Source organism: Macaca thibetana, chromosome 19 (genome assembly GCF_024542745.1).
Source record: "Macaca thibetana thibetana isolate TM-01 chromosome 19, ASM2454274v1, whole genome shotgun sequence".
Taxonomy (NCBI): Eukaryota; Metazoa; Chordata; class Mammalia; order Primates; family Cercopithecidae; genus Macaca; species Macaca thibetana.
This window is the reverse complement of record NC_065596.1, coordinates 36,924,991-36,948,419: the sequence shown is the minus strand read 5'-3', so window position 1 is coordinate 36,948,419 and position 23,429 is coordinate 36,924,991. Positions and strand designations below refer to the sequence as shown.

At 39.5% G+C, this 23,429-nt stretch overlaps 1 protein-coding gene across 4 annotated transcripts in view; it reads left to right on the top strand.

Annotated features, from left to right (window-relative positions):
• Positions 1-17,359, top strand: part of ZNF667 (zinc finger protein 667) — a 33,242-nt gene extending 15,883 nt beyond the window's left edge. For 3 of the 4 annotated variants that reach the window (XM_050771714.1, XM_050771713.1, XM_050771716.1), the window contains 2 exons: positions 1,632-1,724; positions 13,872-17,359. In XM_050771714.1, coding sequence (XP_050627671.1) covers positions 1,632-1,724; positions 13,872-15,451 — 1,673 coding nt within the window. In that variant the 3' untranslated portion in view covers positions 15,452-17,359. Of the gene's footprint in view, positions 1-1,631; positions 1,725-7,840; positions 8,572-13,871 lie in introns of those variants that run through there. The other variant, XM_050771715.1, reaches the window with a different exon arrangement.
• The last annotated feature ends 6,070 nt before the right edge of the window (positions 17,360-23,429 follow it).

Below are 23,429 nucleotides of genomic sequence, written 5' to 3'. Positions count from 1 at the left end.
AATTCCCCTGCCTCAGCCTCCCAGGTAGCTGGGATTACAGGCGTGCTCCACCACAGCTGGCTAATTTTTTGTATTTTAGTAGAGACGGGGTTTCACCATGTTGGCCAGGATGGTTTCGATTTCCTGACCTCGTGATCTTCCCACCTCAGCTTCCCAAAATACTGGGATTACAGGTGTGAGCCACTGTGCCCGGCCCTCTTTTGATAGAATTTAAGGAATTGATTTAAGAGGTGGTGTTGAACGGTGAACTGTGGACATTGATGTAACTGCAGGATGCTGCCACCATCCCTAGGGTTGGAGGGACAAAGGGAAGAGTTTAGAGTTTTTAGGGCTTCAAGGAAGGTCTCCTTGGATCTGGGACTCAGACTTCTGAAGGAGGGGGCAGTGTGCTGCCTGATTTGTTTATACTTCTGAGGGGCCAGATGAAACTGGTTCTGGGAATACAGAACTAAAAAAAAACCAAACATTGAAACCAGCAAAGCCCGTTATTGGTGGATGTTGACAGGAAGCAGCTGGTGAAGCAGAAGTGAAGATAGCAAAGCCCCAGCCCTGGCACACAAAACAGACAATAAAAGGGTGGGGGTCTGGAGCAGAAAGACAGTAAGTTCATAACCAGCCTCAGGAGCTTCTGACCTAATTCTCAGGAAAATAGTTTGCTTTGTAGAATTAAAGTTTAACAACTCTACTGGCTATAATTTAGATTTCTGCCTCCACGTTTGAGATTTAAACAACCAAACTCAACACCGCACACTCTAACACCAGATGTTTGGGGATTTTCCCACACACAACAAACAGTTCTCCAGCAGACTCCAGCTGGGTGTCCTCCAATTCAATTCTGACAGTGTCTACCTGGAGATAGTGTCAGATCCCACAGGGTAAGGGCCCAGTCCCACAAGACTGTCCCCTACTTCAGAGGCCTTCCGACTGACCAACTCTAAATTCGGGGATTCCCATGACCCTCTCCTCAAGTTCAGTCATTTGCTAGAGTAGCTTTCAGAACTCAGGGAGGCGCTTTATTTATGCTTACCAGTTTAGTGTAAAAGATATTACAGAGGATGCAGTTGAACAGCCAGATGCAAGAGATGCAGAGGACAGGTTATAGGGGAGGGGCACAGAGCATGCACCTTCTACTGTACCACCTTCCACGTGGTCAACAACCCTGAGGCTCTCCAAACCCAGTCCACTGGGGGCTTTTAAGGAGGCTTCAGGTAGGCAAGGTTGATTAAATCATTGGCCATTAGTGATCAGCTCAACTTCCAGCCCCTGACCCCTCCCCAGAGGTCAGGAGGTGGGACTGAAAGTTCCAACCCTCTAATCACATGGTTGGCAACCGGCCCCCATCTGAAGGCTGTCCAGGAGCCCCCAACCAGTCTTCTCATTAGCATACAAAAGGCACATATGCAGGAGATTCCAAGGGTTTAAGGAGCTGTGTGCCAGGAAACAGGGGTGAAAAGCAAATAATGTTTCTTATTAGAAATCACAATTTCACACTCCCCATTCTCCAGCTGCCCTTCACATCCTGCGTGCTCCCTTCATGTTACTACACCTGCATTCCTGTTGATGCAGAACGTGGCTGTGACTTCTGTGGTGCCCATATTTATGATCATTTCCCATGTTTGTGCCATGTACAGGTCTTTCCTTTCGGAGACCAAATGTGATCACCTTATTGGAGAAAGGGAAAGCGCCCTGGATGGTAGAGCCAGTAAGAAGACGCCGGGCTCCTGGTGAGTGACAGAGAACCACGGCATATGTCTCAGTCTACTGGGGCTGCTATAACAGAATGCCATACACTAGGTGACTTACAAACAACAGAAATCTACTTCTCACAGTTCTGGAGGCTGAGAAGTCCAAGATCAATGCCTGAGCAGATTCGGTGTCTGGTGAGGACCACTTCCTGGTTCATAGGTGGCACCTTCTTGCTGTGTCTGCGCATGGAGGAAGGAGTGAGGGAGCTCTCTGGGAGAGAGATTATAGGTGATTATAGATGATATTAATCTCATTCATGAGGGTTCCACCTTGGTGATTTAAACACCTCCCAAAGGCCCTACCTCCTAATACCATTACCTTAGATAGTAAGATTTCAGCATATTTTTAGTGTTTGGAGCCTCCAAACACTAAAAAGTGCAAAAAGTGTGGGAAAGCCTTCAGTCAGATGTCATCCCTTTTACTTCATAAAAGAACCTCCCCATACTGTTCTCAGTAGTGGCTGTACTAATTTACATTCCCACAGTGTACGAGGGTTCCCCTTTCTCCATATCCTCACCAGCATTTGTTTTGCCTGCTTTGGGATAAAGGTCATTTTAACTAGGGTGAGATGATACCGTGTAGTTTTGATTTGCATTTTTCTGATGATCAGTGATGTTGAGCACTTTCTCATATGCCTGTTTGCCATGTGTATGTATGTCTTCTTTTTTTTTTTTTTTTTTTTTTTTTTGAGACGGAGTCTTGCTCTGTCACCCAGGCTAGAGTGCAGTGGCCGGATCTCAGCTCACTGCAAGCTCCGCCTCCCGGGTTCAGGCCATTCTCCTGCCTCAGCCTCCCGAGTAGCTGGGACTACAGGCGCCAGCCACCTCGCCCGGCTACTTTTTTTGTTTTTTTTTTTAGTAGAGATGGGGTTTCACCGTGTTAGCCAGGATGGTCTTGATCTCCAGACCTCGTGATCCGCCCGTCTTGGCCTCCCAAAGTGCTGGGATTACAGGCTTGAGCCACTGCGCCCGGCGAATCTTCTTTTGAGAAATGTCTATCAGATCTTTTGCCTATTTTTTAATTGGATTATTGCATTTTTTTCTATAGAGTTGTTTGAGCTCCTTGTGTATTCTATGGTTATCAATCCGTTGTCAGATAGGTAGTTTATATTTTCTCCCATTCTGTAGATTGTCTCTTCACTTTGTTGATTGTTTCCTTTGCTGTGCCCAAGCTTTTTAACTTGATATGATTCTATTAGTCCATTTTTAGTTTCATTGCCTGTGTTTGTGGGGTATTACTCAAGAAATCTTTGCCCAGACCAATGTCCTGGAGACTTTTGCCAGTGTTTTGTTTTAGTAGTTTGATTGTTTTAGGTCTTAGATTTGTCTTTAATCCATTTTGATTTGATTTTTGCATATGGCAAGAGATAGGGGTCTAGTGTCTTTTGCATGTGGATATTCAGTTTTTCCAGCGCTATTTATTGAAGAGACTGTCCCTTCCCCAATATATATTTGTAACATCTTTGTTGAAAATGAATTCACTGTAGATGTATGGATTTATTTCTGGGTTCTCTGTTCTGTTCCATTGGTCTGTGTGTCTGTTTTTATCTCAGTACCATGCTGTTTTGGTTACTATAGCTCTGTAGTATAATTTGAACTTAGGCAATATGATTCCTACAGTTTTATTCTTTTTGCTCAGGATGGCTTTGGCTATTCTGGGTCTTTTGTGGTTCCATATGAAGTTTAGGATTATTTTTTCTATTTCTGTGAGGAATGTCTCTGGTATTTTGATAGGGATTGCATTGAATCCATAGATTAATTTGGGTAGTGTGGGCATTTTACTAATAATTATTCTTCAAATCCATAGCATGGACTATCTTTTTATGTTTTTGTGTCCTTATCAATTTCTTGCATCAAGGTTTTGTAGTTTTCATTGTAGAGTTCTTTCACTGCTTTTGTTAAGTTTATTCCTAGGCATTTTATTTTATTTGTAGCTATTGTAAATGGGATTACTTGATTTCTTTTTCAGATTGTTCACTGTTGGCATATAGAAATGCTGCTGGATTTTTATATGTTGATTTTGTATCCTGCAACTTTACTAAATTTATCAGTTGTAATAGTTTCTAGGGTGGATTTTTTACGATTTTCCAACCAAAAGATCATATCATCTGCAAAGAAGAATAATTTGACGTCTTCTTTTCCAACTTGGATGCCTTTTATTTCTTTCTCTTCTCTGAGTGCTCTGGCTAGGACTTCCAGTGCTATGTTGAATGTAGAATAATAGTTGTGAAAGTGGGCATTCTTTTTATGTTCCTGATCTTACAGGAAAGGCTTTCAGGGTTTTTTCCCATTCAGTATGATACTAGCCATGGGTCTGTCATATACAGCTTTTATTGTGTTGAGGAATGTTCCTTTATACCCAGTTTTTTGAGGGATCATGTCATGAAGGGATGTTAAATTTTATCAAATGCTTTTCAACATCAACTGAAGTGATCATATGTTTTTTGTCCTTCATTCTGTTTATATATATCATTGATTTGCATAGGTCAAAGCATCCATGCATTCCTGGGATGAATCGCTCTTGTTCATGATGAATGATCTCTTTAATGTGTTGAATTCAGTTTGCTAGTATTTTGTTGAGGATTCTTGAGTTAATATTAATGAAAGATATTGGTCTGTAGCTCTTTTTTTGATGTGTCCTTGGTTTTGGTATCAGGGTAATACTGGCCTTGTAGAATGAGTTTGGAAGTATTCTCTCCTCCTCTATTTTTTGGAATAGTTTGAGTAGGATTGGTATTAGGGTTTTTTTTTTTTTTTTTTTTTTTTTTTTTTTTAAGTATTTGGTAAAACTCAGCAGTGAAGCTATCAAGTTCTGGGCTTTTCTTTGCTGGGAAACTTTATTACAGCTTCAATCTTATTGTTTGTTATTTCTCTGTTCAGGTTTTGGATGTCTTCATGATTCAGTCTTGGTAGGTTGTATGTGTCTAGGAATGTATCTATTTATTCTAGGTTTTCTAATATATTGGCCTAGGTTGCTCATAGTAGTCTCTAATGATCCTTTGAGTATCAGCTGTAATCATTCCTTTTGCATCTCTGGTCTTATGTCTTTTTTTCTTAATCTGATTAAAGCTTTGTCAATTCTGTTTATCTTTTTGAAGAAATTTCATTTTGTTGATCTTTTGTGGGTTTTATTGTTGTTGTTATTGTTGTTGTTGTTTTGAGACAGAGTCTCACTCTGTCACCCAGGCTGGAGTGCACTGGCATGATCTCGGCTCACTGCAACCTCCACTACCTGTGTTCATGCAATTCTCCTGCCTCAGCCTACCAAGTAGCTGGGATTACAGGCGTCTGTCACCACACCCAGCTAATTTTTGTATTTTTAGTAGAGACGGGGTTTCACCATGTTGGTAAGGCTGGTCTTGAACTCCTGACCTCAGGTGATCTGCCCACCTTGGCCTCCTAAAGTGCTGGGATTACAGGTGTGAGCGACCATGCCCGGCCTCTTTTGTGGTTTTTAAATTTCATTTCTTTCTGCTCTGATCCTTACTATTTCTTTTTTTCTGCTAACTTGCGATTTGGTTTGCTCTTGCGTTTCTAGTTCATTAAGATGCATCATTAGGTTATCTGAAGTTTTTCTACATTTTTGGTGTATGTGTTTATTGTTACAAACTCTCTTCATACTGCTTTTACTGTATCCCATAGGTTACAGCATGTTTTCGTATGTTGTGTTTTCATTATCATTTGTTTCAGGGAATTTTTAAATTTTAATTAAGAAATTTCTTCAGGCCAGGGGTGGTGGCTCATGCCTATAATCCCAGCACATTGGGAGGCAGAAGTGGGCAGATCACCCAAGGTTGGGAGTTCGAGACCAGCCTGGCCACCATGGTGAAACGCTGTCTCTCCTAAAAATACAAAAAAGCTATCTGGGCATGGTGGTGGATGCCTGTAATCCCAGCTACTCAGGAGGCTGAGGCAGGAGAATTGCTTGAACCCGGGAGGTGGAGGTTGCAGTGAGCCGAGATTGCGCCATTGCACTCTAGCCTGGGCAAGAACAGCGAAACTCCGTCTCAAAAAAAAAAAGAAATTTCTTCATTGATCCACTGGTCATTCAGTATTATATTTTTAAATTTCAATGTGTTTGTAACTTTCCAAAGTTCTTCTCATTATTGATTTCTAGTTTTGTTCTATTGTGATCAGAGAAGATACTTGATATGATTTCAATTTGAAAGACTTTTTTTTTTTTTTTTTGAGACAGGTTCTTGCTCTGTCACCCAGGCTGAAGTACAGTGGTGTGATCACGACTTACTGCAGCCTCAACCTTCTAGGCTCAAGCAATACTCCCATCTTGGCCTACTGAGTAGCTGGGACTACAGCATGTGCCACCATGCCTGGCTAATTTTTGTGTTTTTTTTTAAGATGGGATTTCATCATGGTGCCCAGGCATTGAGCTCAAGCAATCCACCTGCCTCAGCCTCCCAAAGTGCTGGGATTACAAGTGTGAGCCAATGCACCCAGTTTTTTTTTTTTTTTTTTTGAGACGGAGTCTTGCTCTGTCACCCAGGCTGGAGTGCAGTGGCGCGATCTCGGCTCACTGCAAGCTCCGCCTCCCGGGTTCACGCCATTCTCCTGCCTCAGCCTCCGAGTAGCTGGGACTACAGGCGCCCGCCACCACGCCCGGCTAGTTTTTTGTATTTTTAGTAGAGACGGGGTTTCACCATGTTAGCCAGGATGGTCTCGATCTCCTGACCTCGTGATCCACCCGCCTCGGCCTCCCAAAGTGCTGGGATTACAGGCTTGAGCCACTGCGCCCGGCCAATGCACCCAGTTTTTTTTGGATTTTTAAGACTTGTCTTGTGTCCTAATATTTCATAGTCTATACTTGAGAATGATCCATGTGCTGAGGAGAATGTGTAACCTGTAGTCATTGGATGAAATTGTCTAAATATCTACTAGGTCCATTAGGTCTGATGTTTCTTTGTTGATTTTCTGTCTGGATGATTTGTGCAATGCTGAAAACGAAGTGGTTAAGTCTCCAACAATTATTGTATTGTGGTCTGTCTTTCTCTTTAGCTTCAAATATGTTTGCTTTATATATCTGGGTGCTCCATTGTTGGGTGTGTATATATTTATAACTGTTATATCCTTTTGCTGAATTGATCCTTTTAGCATTATATAACTTTCTTTGTATCTTTCCATACTTTTTGTCTTAAGCTCTATTTTATCTAAGTATAGCTGCTCCTGATCTATTTTGGTTTTCATTTGCATGGGATATTTTTTTCCCTCCCTTTATTTTTAGTCTATGTGTGTCCTTATAGGGAACGCATGTTTCTTGTGGGGAACAGTTCATTGGGTCTTTTTGAAAATTCATCCAGCCAGTCTGTGGCTTTTGATTGGAGATTTAGTCCATGTACATTTAATATTTATAAGTAAGGACCTACTACTGACATTTTGTTATTTGTTTTGGTTATTTTGTGGCCTTTTCTTTTTCCTTCTTGTCTTCCTTTTTGTGAAAGTGATTTCCTCTGATGGTATGTTTTAATTTCTTGAATTATATTTTTTTGTGTATCTCTTAATGTATTTTTTTATTTGATGGCACCATGAGGCTTGTAAATAACATCTTATAACCCATTAATTTAAACTGATGACAGTTTGTGCAAAAACAAACCAACAAACATGCAAAGAGAAACTAATAAAAACTCTATACTTTAAATTCATCTCCCCTGCTTTTTAACTTTTTGTTGTTTATATTTTAATACTGTGTGTGTCTTAAGTTGTAGTTGCCATTTTTGATCAGTCCATCTTTTAGTATTCCTACTTAAGATATGAGTAGTTTACACATCACAATTACCGTATTATAATATTTTGTATTTATCTGTGCACTTACTATTGCTAGTGAGTGTTGTATGTTCAGGTGGTTTTTTATTGGCCATTAACATCCTTTTCTTTCGGATTGAGGAACTCCCTATAGGATTTATTGTAGGATAGGTCTGGTGTTGACAAAATCAGTTTTTGTTTGTCTAGGGAAGTCTTTATTTCTCCTTCATGTTTGAAGGGCATTTTCACTGGATGTACTATTCCAGGATAAAGGTTTTTGTTTTCTTTAGCACTTTAAATATATCATAATTATTTCTCCTGGCCTATAAGGTTTCCACTGAGCAGTCTGCTGCCAGACGTATTAGAGTTCCTTTATATGTTATTTGTTTATTTTCTCTTGCTGCTTTTAGGATCATGTCTTTATCCCTGACATTTGGGAGTTTATTAAATTGTCTTAGATAGCCTTCTCTGGATTAAAGCTGCTTGGTGTTCTGTAATATCCTTGTACTTGAATTTTGACATCTTTCTCCCGGTTTGGAAAGTTCTCTGTTACTATCTCTGAATACACTTTCTACCTCAGTCTCTCTACCTTCTCTTTAAAGCCACTAACTCTTAGATATGCCCTTTTGAGACTCTTTACTAGATCCTGTAGGCATGCTTTAGTATTCTTCTTCCCTTTGACTCCTCCAACTATATTTTCAAATAGCCTGTCTTCAGTCTCACTTATTATTTCTTCTGCTTGATCAATTCTGCTGTTGAGACTCTGATGCATTATTTGTCAGTTGAATTTTTCAGCTCCAGAATTTCTGCTTGATTCTTTTTAATTATTTAAATATCTTTTTAAAATTTATCTGATAGGATTCTGAATTCCTGCTCTGTGTTATCTTGGATTTTGTTGAGCTTCCTCAAAATAGTTTTTTTTTTTTTTTTTTTTTTTTTTTTTTGAGACAGAGTTTCCCTCTGTCCCCAAGGCTGGACTACAATGATGGCATGATCTCGGCTCACTGCAACCTCCGCCTCCTGGGTTCAAGTGATTCTCGTGCCTCAGCCTCCCAAGCAGCTGGGATTACAGGTGTGTCCCACTCTGCCCAGCTAATTTTTTTTTTTTTATTTTTAGTAGAGACGGTTTCACCATGTTGGTCAGGCTGGTCTTGAACTCCTGAACTCAGGTGATCCACCTGCCTCGGCCTCCCAAAGTGCTGGGATTGCAGGCATGCTCCACCACCCCTGGCCAAGACAGCTATTTTGAATTTTCTGACTGAACGGTCACATTATCTCTGTCACTCCAGAACTGGTCACTGTTGCCTTATTTAGTTCATTTGGTGAGGTCATGTTTTCCTGGATGCTCTTGATGCTTATGGATGTTTGTCAGTACCTGGTCATTGATGAGTTAGGTATTTATTCTTATCTTTGTAGTCTGGGCTTGTTTGTACTGGTCCTTCCAGAGAAGACTTGCCATGTATTCAAAGGGGCTAGGGTGTGTCTTTGTTCACTGCAGCCATGTTTGCATTAGGGATCACCCCATAGCCAGTAACTCTGTGACTCTTGTAGACTCACAGAGGTACTGCCTTGGTGGTTTTTGGTAAGATCCAGGAGAATTCCCTAGATTACCAGGAAGTCATTCTTCTCCCTTACTTTCCCTGAATGAATGGAGTCTCTCTGTCTGTGCTGAGCTGCCTAGAGTTGGGGAAGGGGTGATAGAAACACTCCCATGGCCACCACCACTGGACTGTGCTGGGTCTGACCTGAAGCCAGCATAGTACTCATTCTTGCCCAAGGGCTGTGGTTACCACTGCCTGGCTACCACAGATGTTTATTTGAAGCCCAAGAGGTCTTAATTCATCAGGTGGTAAATTCTTCCAGGCCTGTTTTTCCCTTCAGGGCAGGGAGTTCCTTTCTGGCCCAGGGTAGGTCTAGAAATCTTGTCCAGGAGCTATGGCCTAGAATGAGGCCTTCAGGACACTGCTTGGTACTTTATTTTACTGTGGTTGAGCTCATATCCAAGTTGCAAGACAATGTCCTCTTTACTCTTCCCTCTCCTGCTGGAGCTGCCAGCTGTGCTGCCAGGAGGTGGGAGAGAGTTGATACAAACACTCTCGTGGCCACTCCAGCTGGTGTGTCACTGGGTAGCACGTACCCTAAGTCCACTGGTTCTGAGCCAAGCACAGCACTAGGACGTGCCCAGGAATTGCAGTCCTTGTGGCCCAGACTGCCTTTCAGATTTATTTAGGACACCAGAGTGTTTTAGTCTGTAGTAGGCGTACTTGCTGGAACTCAAGTTTCCACCACTGTGGTGGACAATTCTCAGGCTAGAGTTGATTTAAATGCTTCTTCTGGGGGTGCTGGCCAAATTCTGCCCCACGTTGCTTTCTGCTGTGACAGGGCAGCGCTGAGTTCCAATGCAAAGTCCCACCATCACTCTATTCTTCCTCCTCCAAACACATAGATTCTCTCTTGTTGCCATGCTGCACTGCCAGGCATTGGGGGAGGGGTGGTGCAGGCAAATGATGACTGTCTTTTCTACCCTCCTCAGTGCCTCTTTCTTTGAATACAATGTTAAAACCTGATACTTTGATTGCTCACCTAATTTTTGGTTCCTATGAAGGTGTTTTCTTGTGTGGATAGTTGTTCAATTTGGTGTTACTGCAGAGGGGACAATCGCTGGAGGGCTCTGGCCATCTGGCTCCTCCACTTTCTCCTTTTTTCTTGTTTTGTTTTTTGAGAGGGAGTCTTGCTCTGTCGCCCAGGCTGCAGTGCAGTGGCACGATCTCAGCTCACTGCAACCTCCGCCTCCTGGGTTCATGCAATTCTCCTGCCCCAGCTTCCTGAGTAGCTGGGATGACAGGCACATACCACCACACCCAGCTAATTTTTGTGTTTTTAGTAGAGATGGGGTTTCATCATGTTGGTCAGGCTAGTCTCGAACTCCTAACCTCGTGATCCACCCACCTTTGCCTCCCAAAGTGCTGGGATTAAAGGTGTGAGTCTCCACGTTTGTTTGTTTGTTTTAAGGAGATAGGGACAGGGTCTTCTGTTACCCAGGCTGGAGTGTAGTGGAGAAGTCATGGCTCACTGCAGCCTTAAACTCCTGGGCTCAAGCAGTCCTCCTGCCTCAGTCTCCGAAGTACCAGTTTGTTTCTTGAGCCCTTGTGAATAGACTGGATATCCACATGAGTTTACCCGTACTGGATAGGCCATAAATCTTTCTTGTAGATTTGCCAGCATTTGTTTTCTGTTTGTAATTATTCTCGTGAATTGTTTTTTCATGATCCTTCTTCTTTTATCTAACAGTGACTTTGTTTTTTATTTTCTGCTTGTATAGTAAGCTTTCATATAGAAAATGCATTAACCATATGACATTACATTTTACTTCAAATATTTCCACATTCTTTCTTAAGACTTATTTTATTTACCTCTTATTTTTCTGTTTGGTTATATGAAAGTTTTTTTCATTTTTGTGTGATTGGAAGTGTTGGCATTCACAATGTAATTTTTCTTTTTTTTATTTCCTTAGTTAGAAATTCATCTGGTTTCTAGAATTTGGGGTATATTTCCTATTATTTTAGTTTGTAGTGATTTTGTACTTTATATTGAACTAATTTACCTGGGATTAATTTTGGTGTATGGTGTGGTTTAAGGATTTCCACATTGAAGATGGGGAGATGGGCTAAGAGGATATGTTAGTATTCCACACAAGAAGGAACAAAGGAAGGTACCAAGGAAAAGGAAGGGAAGCTAAGAGTTTTAGGAGAATGTGAGAGGGAGAAGCAGCTTAACTGATGTGACTTAATGGGATGTGGGGTGGGAAGGACTACAGGAGGAATCCTGGGTTTCTTGTTTTGCTGATGCTGCTAACTTCACTGTAAACATTTCCATTGTCTTCCTGTGTTAATTCCTTATTTTGTCTGGTTGTTTTCTGGAACTTCTACTATTAATAATTATAATGGTAGCTACTACCAGTTATTAAGCAACTGCAGGTCGACAAAGCTTTCTCTAGAACCCTTGGAGCAATATGTGTTTCACAATTCAGAATTGTGCAGATTTTAGAAAGGAAAACAGGTCATATACTATATGTGGCATAACATACCCAGCAGAGGCTGGAGCAGCACCCCAAAATCAAACACACTGAGATAGCTACGAAGACTAGACTTCCCAAGAGCAATAAATGGAGGCTATGAACAGTCTTACTGCATTTCAGACGGGGTTTCACTCCAAACGTCCAAACATTCAAAAAGGAAAAGAAAAAAGGAAAGACTTTGGTTCTCAGCTTTTTGAATACTGGAATGGCAGATTAGTGGTCACAGCGTGTGCCAGAAATTTTGCACATTATTTCCAATTCTCATGAAAATCTTGTGAGGTAGGTGATTATATTTTCAAGATAATATGCTTATGGTAATAGAGTTAACAAGTGAGTCACAAGCTTATGTAGTTAAATGAAAAACACCTCAGTTAATTCAGTAATGTCTGTGTTTAAAGCACAGCTAGGAAATAGAAATATAATGTGAGCCACATATGTACTGACAAAATCTTTAGTATCCACATTCAAATAAAAATTTAAAAACAGTGATATGGTTTGGATCTGTGTCCCCACCAAATCTCATGTTGAAATTTAATCCCCTGTGTTGGAGGTGGGGTCTGGTGGGAGGTGACTGGATCATGGGGGTGGATTTCTTATGAATGGTTTAGCACCATTCCCTTGGTGATGTCTTAGCAATAGGGAGTGAGTTCTTACAAAATCTGATTGTTGTAATATGTGGCACCACCTCCACACTCTGTCTTTATCTTTGTTTCACCATGTGATGTGCCTTCTCCTACTTGGACTTTCACCATGAGTAAGAGCTCACTGAGGCCTCCCCAGAAGCCAAGGAGGTGCCAGCACCATGCTTGTACAGCCTGCAGAACATGAGCCAATTGAACCTATTTTGTTTATAAATTACCCACTCAAGTATTTATTTATAGCAGTATAAGAACTTCCTAACACAAACAGGTAAAATTAATTTTAGTAATATATTTATTTAACCTAATAGATCCAACATATTATATCATATAACCAGTCTTTTCACAATGAGATACTTTACACTTTTTTGTAGTAAATCTTCACAATCTGGCATATGTTTTATACTCGTAATATACCTCAAAACCAGCCACATTTCAGTTCCTCAGTAGCTACAGGTGACTAATGGCTACTACATTGGATAGCATAGTTCTAAACCTATGTTTATCATTCCACATTCACTCAGGTTTATAGTCAGTTTGCTACACAAGTAGTTATTTTATATCATCTTGGACTTTGACACCCTGTGCCAGCCATATTGGTCTATTTTACTAAATAATAGATTCCTTCTTTTAGCCTAATCTCTTACCTATTTTTCTGAGTTTTTCCTGCTTCTTGTTAAAGTCCTCACCTTTGTAAATATCTACATACAGTCATATGCTGCATAATGATGTTTCAGTCAACAACAGACTACATAAACGGCCACGGTTCTATAAGATCATAAAACTGTATCTGTACTGTACCTTTCCTACATGTATGTATATTTAGATACACAAATACTTATCATAGTGTTAAAATTGCCTACAGGATTCAATATAGTAACATCACGTACAGGTTTGTAGCCTAGGAACAGGCTATACAATATAACATTGGTGTATAGGCTATACTATCTAGGTTTATGTAAATCTACTATAAGATGTTTGCACATTGATGAAATTGCCTAACAATGCATGTCTTACAACATATCCCCATTGTTAAGCAACATGTGACTGTACTCAGTTCTAATTGTTACTAGTTCTTTTTCAATTTGATCTTAAGAATACATTTTTTTAAATCTACAACTTTATTAAGGTAAACATCATAAAAGTCACTATATCTAGAATATAATTAAATGATTTTGGATAAACTTACAGAGTGTGTAACCATCAACATAATCCAGTTTTAGAACATTTTTATCACCCCTGTAAGATTCCTCATGCCCATTTACAGTTAATCCTCATTCCTACCTTGAGTCCCAGGCAACCACTTATCTTCTGTTTCTGTAGATTTGCCTTTTCTGGACACATTCTCCAATAAACATATGTTTATCCAGTGAACAACCTGTGGAGTTCAATGTGCAGTATATGGCATAAAAGTTACCCTATAAATAAAATCTTAACTTACTCATTTTCCAATTACAGACTCTTCTGAATTCTGGTTATTAAATATCTCTGTAAAGCCTTTAGTATGGTCATCAAAACCATAATGAAACACTAAAAAGTTATTGTTTTGGTAATCAAAATTGTTATGATTAATAATGATAATTGTATTTATATTGTAGAATCTTCATTTTTTCAGCACAGGAAAGGAGAAACATTTAATTCATTTATGTCTTTCAGACTCGGGGTCTAAGTGTGAGACCAAGAAGTTACCTCCAAATCAATGCAGCAAATCTGGGCAAAGCATCTGCCAGAAACTAGTTTCTGCACAACCAAAAGCTCCTACACGAAAGAGTGGCTGCAACAAAAATTCAGTCCTAATAAAGGCTAAGAAAGGGCATTCCGGGAAGAAACCTTTAAAATGTAATGACTGTGGTAAAACCTTTAGTCGAAGCTTCTCTCTTAAACTTCATCAGAACATTCATACTGGAGAGAAGCCTTTTGAATGCAGTAATTGTAGAAAAGCTTTCAGACAGATCTCATCCCTCGTACTTCATCAGAGAATTCACAGTGGAAAGAAAAGCCATGAATGTGATAAATGTGGGGAAAGCTTCAATCAAAGAACAACCCTTATTCTACATAGGAGAATTCATGATGGAAAGGAAATTCTTGACTGTGAGAAGGCCTTGAGTCAATGTCAGTCTTTCAATATACATCAGAAAATTCACGTTGTTGGGAATGTCTGCCAGTGCAAAAAGTGTGGGAAAGCCTTCAGTCAGATGTCATCCCTTTTACTTCATAAAAGAATTCACAATGGAAAGAAAACACATAAATATAATAAATGTGGGAGAGGCTTCAAAAAGAAATCAGCCCTTGTTATAAATAAAAGAATTCATGCTGGAGAGAAAATCCCTGAAAATGTGAAGGCCTTAAGTCAGAGTCTACAGCAAAGAAATCACCATTTAGAGAATCCTTATAAATGCAGAAAATGTGGGAAATTCTTTAATAGGATTTCACCCCTGATGCTTCACCAGAGAATTCACACTTCAGAGAAACCATACAAATGTGATAAATGTGACAAGCTCTTCAGGCGGCTTTCAACCCTTATTCTGCATCTAAGAATTCATAATGGAGAAAATATATACAGATGCAATAAATGTGAGAAGGTCTGCAATCGGCATTCATCCCTTATTCAACATCAGAAAGTTCATACAAAGAAAAAGAAACTCTTTGAGTGTAAGGAATGTGGGAAGATGTTTTCTGGAACTGCAAACCTTAAAATACATCAGAACATTCATTCTGAAGAGAAACCTTTCAAATGCAATAAATGTAGTAAAGTTTTCGGCCGCCAATCATTTCTTATTGAACATCAAAGAATTCATACTGGAGAAAAACCCTACCAGTGCGAGGAATGTGGAAAAGCCTTCAGCCACCGAATCTCTCTCACGCGACACAAGAGAATTCATACTGAAGATAGACCCTACGAATGTGATCAGTGTGGGAAGGCCTTCAGCCAGAGCGCACACCTTGCCCAACATGAAAGAATTCACACTGGAGAGAAGCCATATACATGCAAAACATGTGGTAAGGCCTTTAGTCAGCGCACATCTCTTATTCTACATGAAAGAAGTCATACTGGAGAGAAACCCTATGAATGTAATGAATGTGGAAAGGCCTTTAGCAGTGGCTCCGACCTTATTCGACATCAGAGAAGTCATTCTTCAGAGAAACCCTATGAATGTAGTAAATGTGGGAAGGCATATAGTCGGAGCTCATCCCTGATTCGACATCAGAATACACATTCTGAAGAAAAAGCCTAAGGTGATTTTAAATCTATAAAATCAACAAATGAGGCTATCAAAGATATGGCAAATATTTATTTGTCTATAATGTAAATTTTGTGTATATGGGACCATTTGATGATATGTCCCACTTTGAAAGCCAAAGAGCAAAAGTCATTGGTGATTTTGACCTCAGGATTTGAAATTAACTGAAGGAAACTCAGAAGTTTGGTCAGCCATTGGAAATTAAGATCATTTTTTATTTGATAAGAATCACTGGCTGGGCAGGAAATGAAGATCATTTTTTATTTGATAAGAATGACTGGCTGGGCACAGTGGCTCACACCTGTAACCCCAGCACTTTGGGAGCCTGAGACGGGCGGATCATGAGGTCAAGAGTTTGAGACCAGTCTGGCCAACATGGTGAAATCCCATCTCTACTGAAAAATACAAAATTAGCTGGGCGTGGTCGTGAGCACCTGTAATCTCAGCTACTGGAGAGGCTGAGGCAGGAGAATCGAACCCAGTAGGTGGAGGTTGCAGTGAGCAGAGATTGTGCTACTGCACTCCAGACTGGGCAACACAGCAAGATTCTGTGTCAAAAAAAAAAAGATTGATATTTTACTTCCAGCATAGTTTTAAAGATAATTCATTGGTCACATACAACAAAGTATAATTCTGAAGTCCATTATGGCGCTCTGAGCCTGGTTTAAGGTCACAGAAGAAAGAATTTGAGTCTCTTTCTCAGATCTAGAACTATCAAATATCAGGAACTTCTTGGCAAAACAGGGTGCCACTTTCAACTGACAAACTTGTGGGTGAGAATAAAGAAAAGTGAGTCTTTAGGTAGATAAAGGCATCATTCACTCATAATGGTGTGTAACAGTAGAAACCTTATTGTACCATCTCCATGGATATGAGAATATATGATCTTCATGGTGTGAACATCTAACGTGGCTGAGACAAGCTATCAGTAAAAGAACCAAGATACAGTGAAGAATGAGGATTTCAAAGCCAGGAGAAATCAGTATTGTTTTATTTGGAAATAAATCATCTATATTTATATGAATAAACATTGGTATTTTCATGTAACAATACTGGTATGCAATAAGTGATGAAATATGAGTTGTTATGGACTGAATGTTTGTGTTTCCCCCCCCCCCCCCAAAATTCATTATGTTAAAATCTTCACCATCAATGTGATGTTACTTGGAAATGAGGCATTTGGGAGGCAATTAGAATTAGATGAGGTCATGAGGGTGGAGCCCTCATGATGGGATTAGTGCCTTTATAAGAAGAGACATTGGGCTGGGCGCAGTGGCTCATGCCCGTAATCCCAGCACTTTGGGAGGCCAAGGTGGGCGGATCACGAGGTCAGGATTTCGAGACCAGCCTGGCCAATATGGTGAAACCCCGTCTCTACTAAAAATACAAAAATCAGCTGGGCATGGTGGCATTTGCCTGTAGTCCCAGCTACTCGGGAGGTGGAGGGAGAAGAATTGCTTGAACCCAGGAGGCAGAAGTTGCAGTGAGCCAAGATCACGCCACTGCACTCCAGCCTGGGTGACAGAGCCAGACTGTGTCTCAAAAACAAACAAAAAAGACATCAGAAAGCCTGCTGCCTCTCTGCACCATGTGAGGATGCAGCAAGAAGCCAGCTGTCTACAAAACAGGAAGAGAGCCCTCACCAGAACCTAACCATGCTGGCCACCTGTTCTCAGACTTCCAGGCTTCAGAACTGTGAGCAGTAAATTGTTGTTTAAGCCACCCAGTCTATGATGTTTTGTAATGGCAGCCCAAACTAATATATGGAGTGGAAACCCTAGGTTTATATACTGGGTTCTTTTCCTGTCAGCAGTTCAACACGTGTAGTAACTTTCAGTCTCTGCTGTTTGTGCCAAATATATAAGAAATAAAATCAGAGAACTTTTTTGCAATTGGATCATATACAGTTGGGCTCTTCTGTGTAAGTTTTCCTTCTGTAAAAGCTATTTTTGAGAATACCTAAAGTTTAAGATGACTTTGTGGAATGTACATGGGTTAGGTTATCCTAACTTTGACCACAATTGATAAAACAACAATCCAAATTGTGAGGGGTGAGCATGCATACAGGATAGTACAACTAACTTCCCAGTTAAACTTGTTCTTTCATATTTGTAAAGCAAGTATAAAAATCCACCCCTTGGAGCAAATGGGTGAGCAAACAGCACAGAGGTTACTCATGCAGAGGCATGTCCTTTTTTCCCCCTCTTTTCTACACACACCCTCTAGCTTGTTAATTCCTCTGCCAATCTGCCATACAAATACACGTCAGTCCCGAATGAATTGTGACACACCTGAAGACTGGGGAGAAGCAAGAGGATGCCCTGCCCACGGTAACCTAATTTCCTCAGGCTTATCTCATTGCCTATTGCATTTCTTGTTCCTCCTGGGGATTTCAAGAGAGCATTAGAATGGCAATACATGATAAAGTTAACTTGGAATTACTTGTGAGAATTGCATATCTTCACTGATTTATTTCTGGCCTAGTCAAAAATCCTCATTTCATCTGGTTTTGTCTATTCTCTCCTTTTCTTAAACTCTTAAAGGCATTAGTGAAAGTGCCATAAAGGTAAGATAACTTTGGGTTTATGTGTCCTCCAAATGCTTGGAACTCAGTTACATCCCAATAGGCTGAATCATTTATTATTTAAATTATTTTGCATTACATGAATTTTAAAAATATATCCAAACTAAGAAGGAAATCAACTTTGTGTTTTTTTTAAAGTCCTGAAAAAACTGGCAAGAAAAATGTTTTGCTTTATTCCTAGACTGTTGTAGGAGAGCCCATTATTACAGTATTTTGCTTTTAATAGACACCTATAGATTTCCAGTTTTCATTAGCAAACATTTTAGCTGCATATTTGTTGTGCATGTAGATACCCTGGACCAATCACTGCTAAATCCTGGGGATATGTAAACGAATAAGACACTGTCCTTGCAACAGACACTTACAGTTTACCAGGGAATTCAGGTAATATGGAATTCTGTATAAGGTGCATAGGTAGTACAGAGAAGAGGATGATAAACTTCATGGTGATGGAGGTATGGGGACAGGGATTGTTTTTGCAGATAGCATTAAAGGAAGAACATGAATTTACTAGGCACACAAAAGTTGGAAAGCTACTGAAGGCAAAGAGAAAATTACAGATGCATAAAATAATAGCAAATAGTAATAGAGTATTTGGGGAGTTACAAGCTCCAACATTTAGGACAATGACACATAGTTCAATGGTAAGCACTCAATAAATATTTGAATGAATGAAAATAGTAGGCTGGGCGCGGTGGCTCAAGCCTGTAATCCCAGCACTTTAGGAGGCCGAGACGGGCGGATCACAAGGTCAGGAGTTCGAGACCATCCTGGCTAACACGGTGAAACCCCGTCTCTACTAAAATATACAAAAAACTAGCCGGGCGAGGTGGCGGGCGCCTGTAGTCCCGGCTACTCGGGAGGCTGAGGCAGGAGAATGGCGTAAAAACCCGGGAGGCAGAGCTTGCAGTGAGCTGAGATCCGGCCACTGCACTCCAGCCTGGGCGACACAGCGAGACTCCGTCTCAAAAAAAAAAAAAAAAAAAAAAAAAAAAAAAAAAAAATAGTATAGATGGGGTTTCTGAAGTATAATCCAATGGGACCTAAACCTTAAGGTCACCCTGACATTGAGATAGATCCTTGGGAAAATCAGTTCTGACCCTAAAGATAAGGAATCACTATTCATATCTGAAACCTTTGGTGAACTTACGATAATACAGCAACAACAAACCATAAGCCTTCCTCAATTCCTAGCTATAATAATAAAAATCTTACCCACCCATCTCCCACACGCTAAAGACTACATAGAAAAACATCCCCTTTCCAGGAATTAAATTTATTTACCTTCATATCTGTTGTTCTACAGAAGATACTTGGCTTTCAGGAAAAAACAAACAAAAACTATGAGGCATACAAAAATGCAAAAATCAACACCTTACCCCACCAAGAAACAAAACATTCATCAGAACTAGACTCAGAAATACATAGCTGTTGGACTGACATGGAACTCAAAGGAACTATGAGTAGTATCTTAAGAGTTGTAATGGAAAAGTGCACAACAGGCAAGATTAGATGGGTAATTTGAGCAGAGACACCAAAACTATAAGAATAAAATGGAAATACTGGGAATGAAAAAAGCAGAACAATGTCTTCTATGGGCTCATCAATATTCTTGACATAGTCAAGGAAAAGGTAAATGAATTTGACGTTTGGACAATAAAAGTTAAACTAAAACATAAGTTGGGTGGGGTAGGACAAGAAGGAACAGAGAATCCAAGAGCTCTGAGAAAATATCCATTGGTCCAACACATACACATAATTGGAATCCCAGAAGATATATTATAAGTGGGACAGAAGAAATATTTGAAGACATAATGGCCAATACGTTTCCAAAATTTATGAATCCAGAACACAAATCTATGAAGCCCGGAGAACCTCAAGAAAGATAAATATTAAAATCACACACACACACACACACACACACACCACCTCAGCCATATTATGTTCAAACTACTGGAAATAATCTTGAAGCAAGCCAGAGAGGGGAAAAAATTACATATAGAGGAACAAAGTTAAGAAACTTACAGCAGACATCAGAAGTATTGCAGGCCAGAGGACAATGTAATGGCATCTTTTAAGAGCTAAAGAAAAAAACTGTCTTCACGAAATGTTCATGAAAATCTTTCAAATTGATAAATACTCTCAGAGAAACAAAACTGAGAGAATAATACATTAAGACCTACTCTACAAGAAAAGTTCTTCAAACAGAAGGACGGTGAAACACAACAGACACTTGGAGATACACAAATAAATGAAGAGATGTGGAAATGGAGTACATGAATGTAATAACTTTTAAAACTTATCTAAAAAAGTAACTGGCTGTCTTAGAATAAAAATGTACCAGGTAAACAGCATATAAAAGTAAAATATGACAAGCATAATGGATGTCAGAGAAAATGGGAATATATAAGATCTTAACATGTTAAGTTGTATATTATTTGAATGTATATTCCAATTAAAGATGTAAAGTAACAACTGAAAATGTTTAATTAGATGTAAACAATAATATAAAATAGAATTATTAAAAATGGTCATTTAGACCATAGAAGGCAAAAACAGAACAAAAACCAAAGAACAGATAGAACAAAGGATAGAGTTAACAAGGTGGATAGATTTTAATCTAACTATATATTTAAAAATATCAAATGTCAATGATCTAAATATACCAGTTAAAAGACAGAGATTCTATGATTGAATGAAAAAGCAGTATCCAACTATAAACATACTTTAAATATAAAGGCATAGATAAAAGTTAAATGGTGGGGAAAAGATACACCATGCAAACATTAACAAAAAAGCAGAAATGACTATATTATTATCAGATGAAGTAGACTTCAGAACAAGGAATACAATCAGGGATAAAGAGCAAGATTACATAATGATAAAAGGGTCTGTTTACTGGGAAAATGTATTTATTTATTGATTGATTTTTTTGAGACAGAGTCTCATCTCACTCTTGTCTCCCAGGCTGGAGTGCAATGGCGCAATCTCAGCTCACTGCAACCTCCCCCTCCTGGCTTCAAGCGATTTTCCTGCCTCAACCTCCCAAGTAGCTGGGACTACAGGTGCCCGCCACCATGCCTGGCTTAATTTTTGTATTTTTAGCAGAGATGGGGTTTCACCATGTTGGTCTTGAACTCCCGACCTCAGGTGATCCACCTGCCTCAGCCTCCCCAAAGTGCTGGGATTACAAGTGTGAGCCACCGTGTCTGGCTGGGAAAATGTAATTCTAAATGAGTACACGTTGAATTGCAAGGAAAAATGATAGAACTGCAAATAGAGAAAGACAAATTGACAATTGTCATTGGAGACTTCATCACTCCTCTTGGTAATTAATAGAACAAATAGACAAAAAATCTGTAAGGATATAGAAGACCTCAACAACATAATCAACCAACTTGACCTGGTTGACATTTTTTAATATAAAACATTCCAAACAACCCACATTCTTTTTAAGTGTTCATGAAACATTCACCAAGACAGAGTATAAATATTAATAAATTTAAAACATTATTTTGCAAACTATATTCCTTGACTATACCAGAATTAAAGTTGCAATAAACAGAGACATCTGAAAATATTTGGAAGGCTTAAATTACAAATTCCTTTTTTTTTTTTTTTTTTTGAGATGGAGTCTTGCTGTGTCGCCCAGGCTGGAGTGCAGTGGCATGATCTTGGCTCACTGCAAGCTCCACCTCTCAGGTTCACACCATTCTCCTATCTCAGCCTCCCAAGTAGCTGGGACTACAGACACCCGCCACCACGCCCGGCTGATTCTTTTGTATTTTTAGTAGAGATGGGGTTTCACTGTGTTAGCCAGGATGGTCTCAATCTCCTGAGCTCGTGATCCGCCTGCCTTGGCCTCCCAACGTGCTGGGATTACAGGTATGAGCCACCGTGCCTGGCCACTAATTCCATTTTTCTAATATAGAACTGAATATTTCTTCAGTAAACCTTGTTAACTTCTTTCAAGAATTTTTAAATTGTCAAATTATTTGCATAAAGTTCATAACATTCTTTTATTCATTTAATAACTGTATCATTTGTAGTGATACCACATCTGCCATTCCAGATACTGATAACTTGTAGAATCTTTTTTTTCTTTGCCTGCTATTTTTTTGTTTCATTGACCTTCTCAAAGAACCAGCTTTTGTTTTTCAGGTTTCTATTTCATTGGCTTCCGTTCTGATTTTTATCATTTCCATTCTTGTGTTAACTTCAGGTTTCATTGCTCTTCTATTTCTAATTTGTTAGGTGCAAATTGGAGTCATTGATTTGAGTCATTTGTTTTGTAACATTGACATTTAGTGCCACTGTATTTCTTTCCAAGTACTGTGGTACATCCCATGCATTTTGATGTGCTTTTTTCTAAGTTTCATTCAACTCAAAATATTTATTTTCCCTTTTGATTTCTTCTTAGAAATATGGTTACTGAAAAGTGTGTTCTTTTGTTCTAAATATTTGGGTGTTTTCTAGTTACTTTTCTGTTATTGATTTAAATCCATTGTGGTTAGAAAATATATTTTGTGTGACCGGGCACGGTGGCTCATGCCTGTAATCCCAGCACTTTGGGAGGCCGAGGCAGGTGGGTCACGAGGTCAGGAGTTCAAGACCAGCCTGGCCAAGATGGTGAAACCCCGTCTCTACTAAAAATACAAAAAACTTAGCCAGGTGTGCTGGCAGGCACCTGTAATCCCAGCCACTCGGAAGGCTGAGGCAGAGAATTGCTTGAACCTGGGAGGCAGAGGTTGCAGTGAGCCGAGATGGCACCACTGCACTCCAGCCTGGGTGATGGAGTGAGACTCGTCTCCAAAAAAAAAAAAAGATAGATAGATAGATAGATAGATAGATAGATAGATAGATAGATAGATAGATAGAATGACTTTAATCCTTTTCAATTTACTGATATGTGTTTTAAGGCCTGGAATTATTGTCTGTCTGGGTGAACGTTCTGGGTTCATTTGAAAAGAATGTGTGTTTTACTCTTCTTGGGGTGAATAGTTCCACAAATATCAATTAGGTCAAGCTGGTGATAATGTTCAAGTCTTCAATATCCTATTTGTTCTATTTACATGTTCTATTGAGAGGCATGCTGAAATCTACAATTATAATTCTTGGTTTATTTCTCCTTGTAGTTCTTTCAGTTCTTTCCCCAGTTTCAGGTAGTTTCTTCACATCCATATTCTGATCTGTACTCAGGTTAAAAAAAAAAAAAAAAATAGAAGAGGAACACACTATAGATTTCTAGATGCTTTTTTTTTTTTTTTTTTTTTTTTTTCCTTTTCTGACAGCTGTCTCCTCTCAAACTCTCTATCCTGGGAACTCTAGCCACCTTGATCTCCCTGACTCCTAGCTCCATCACCTTAATTCGTGGAGATCTGTACCACA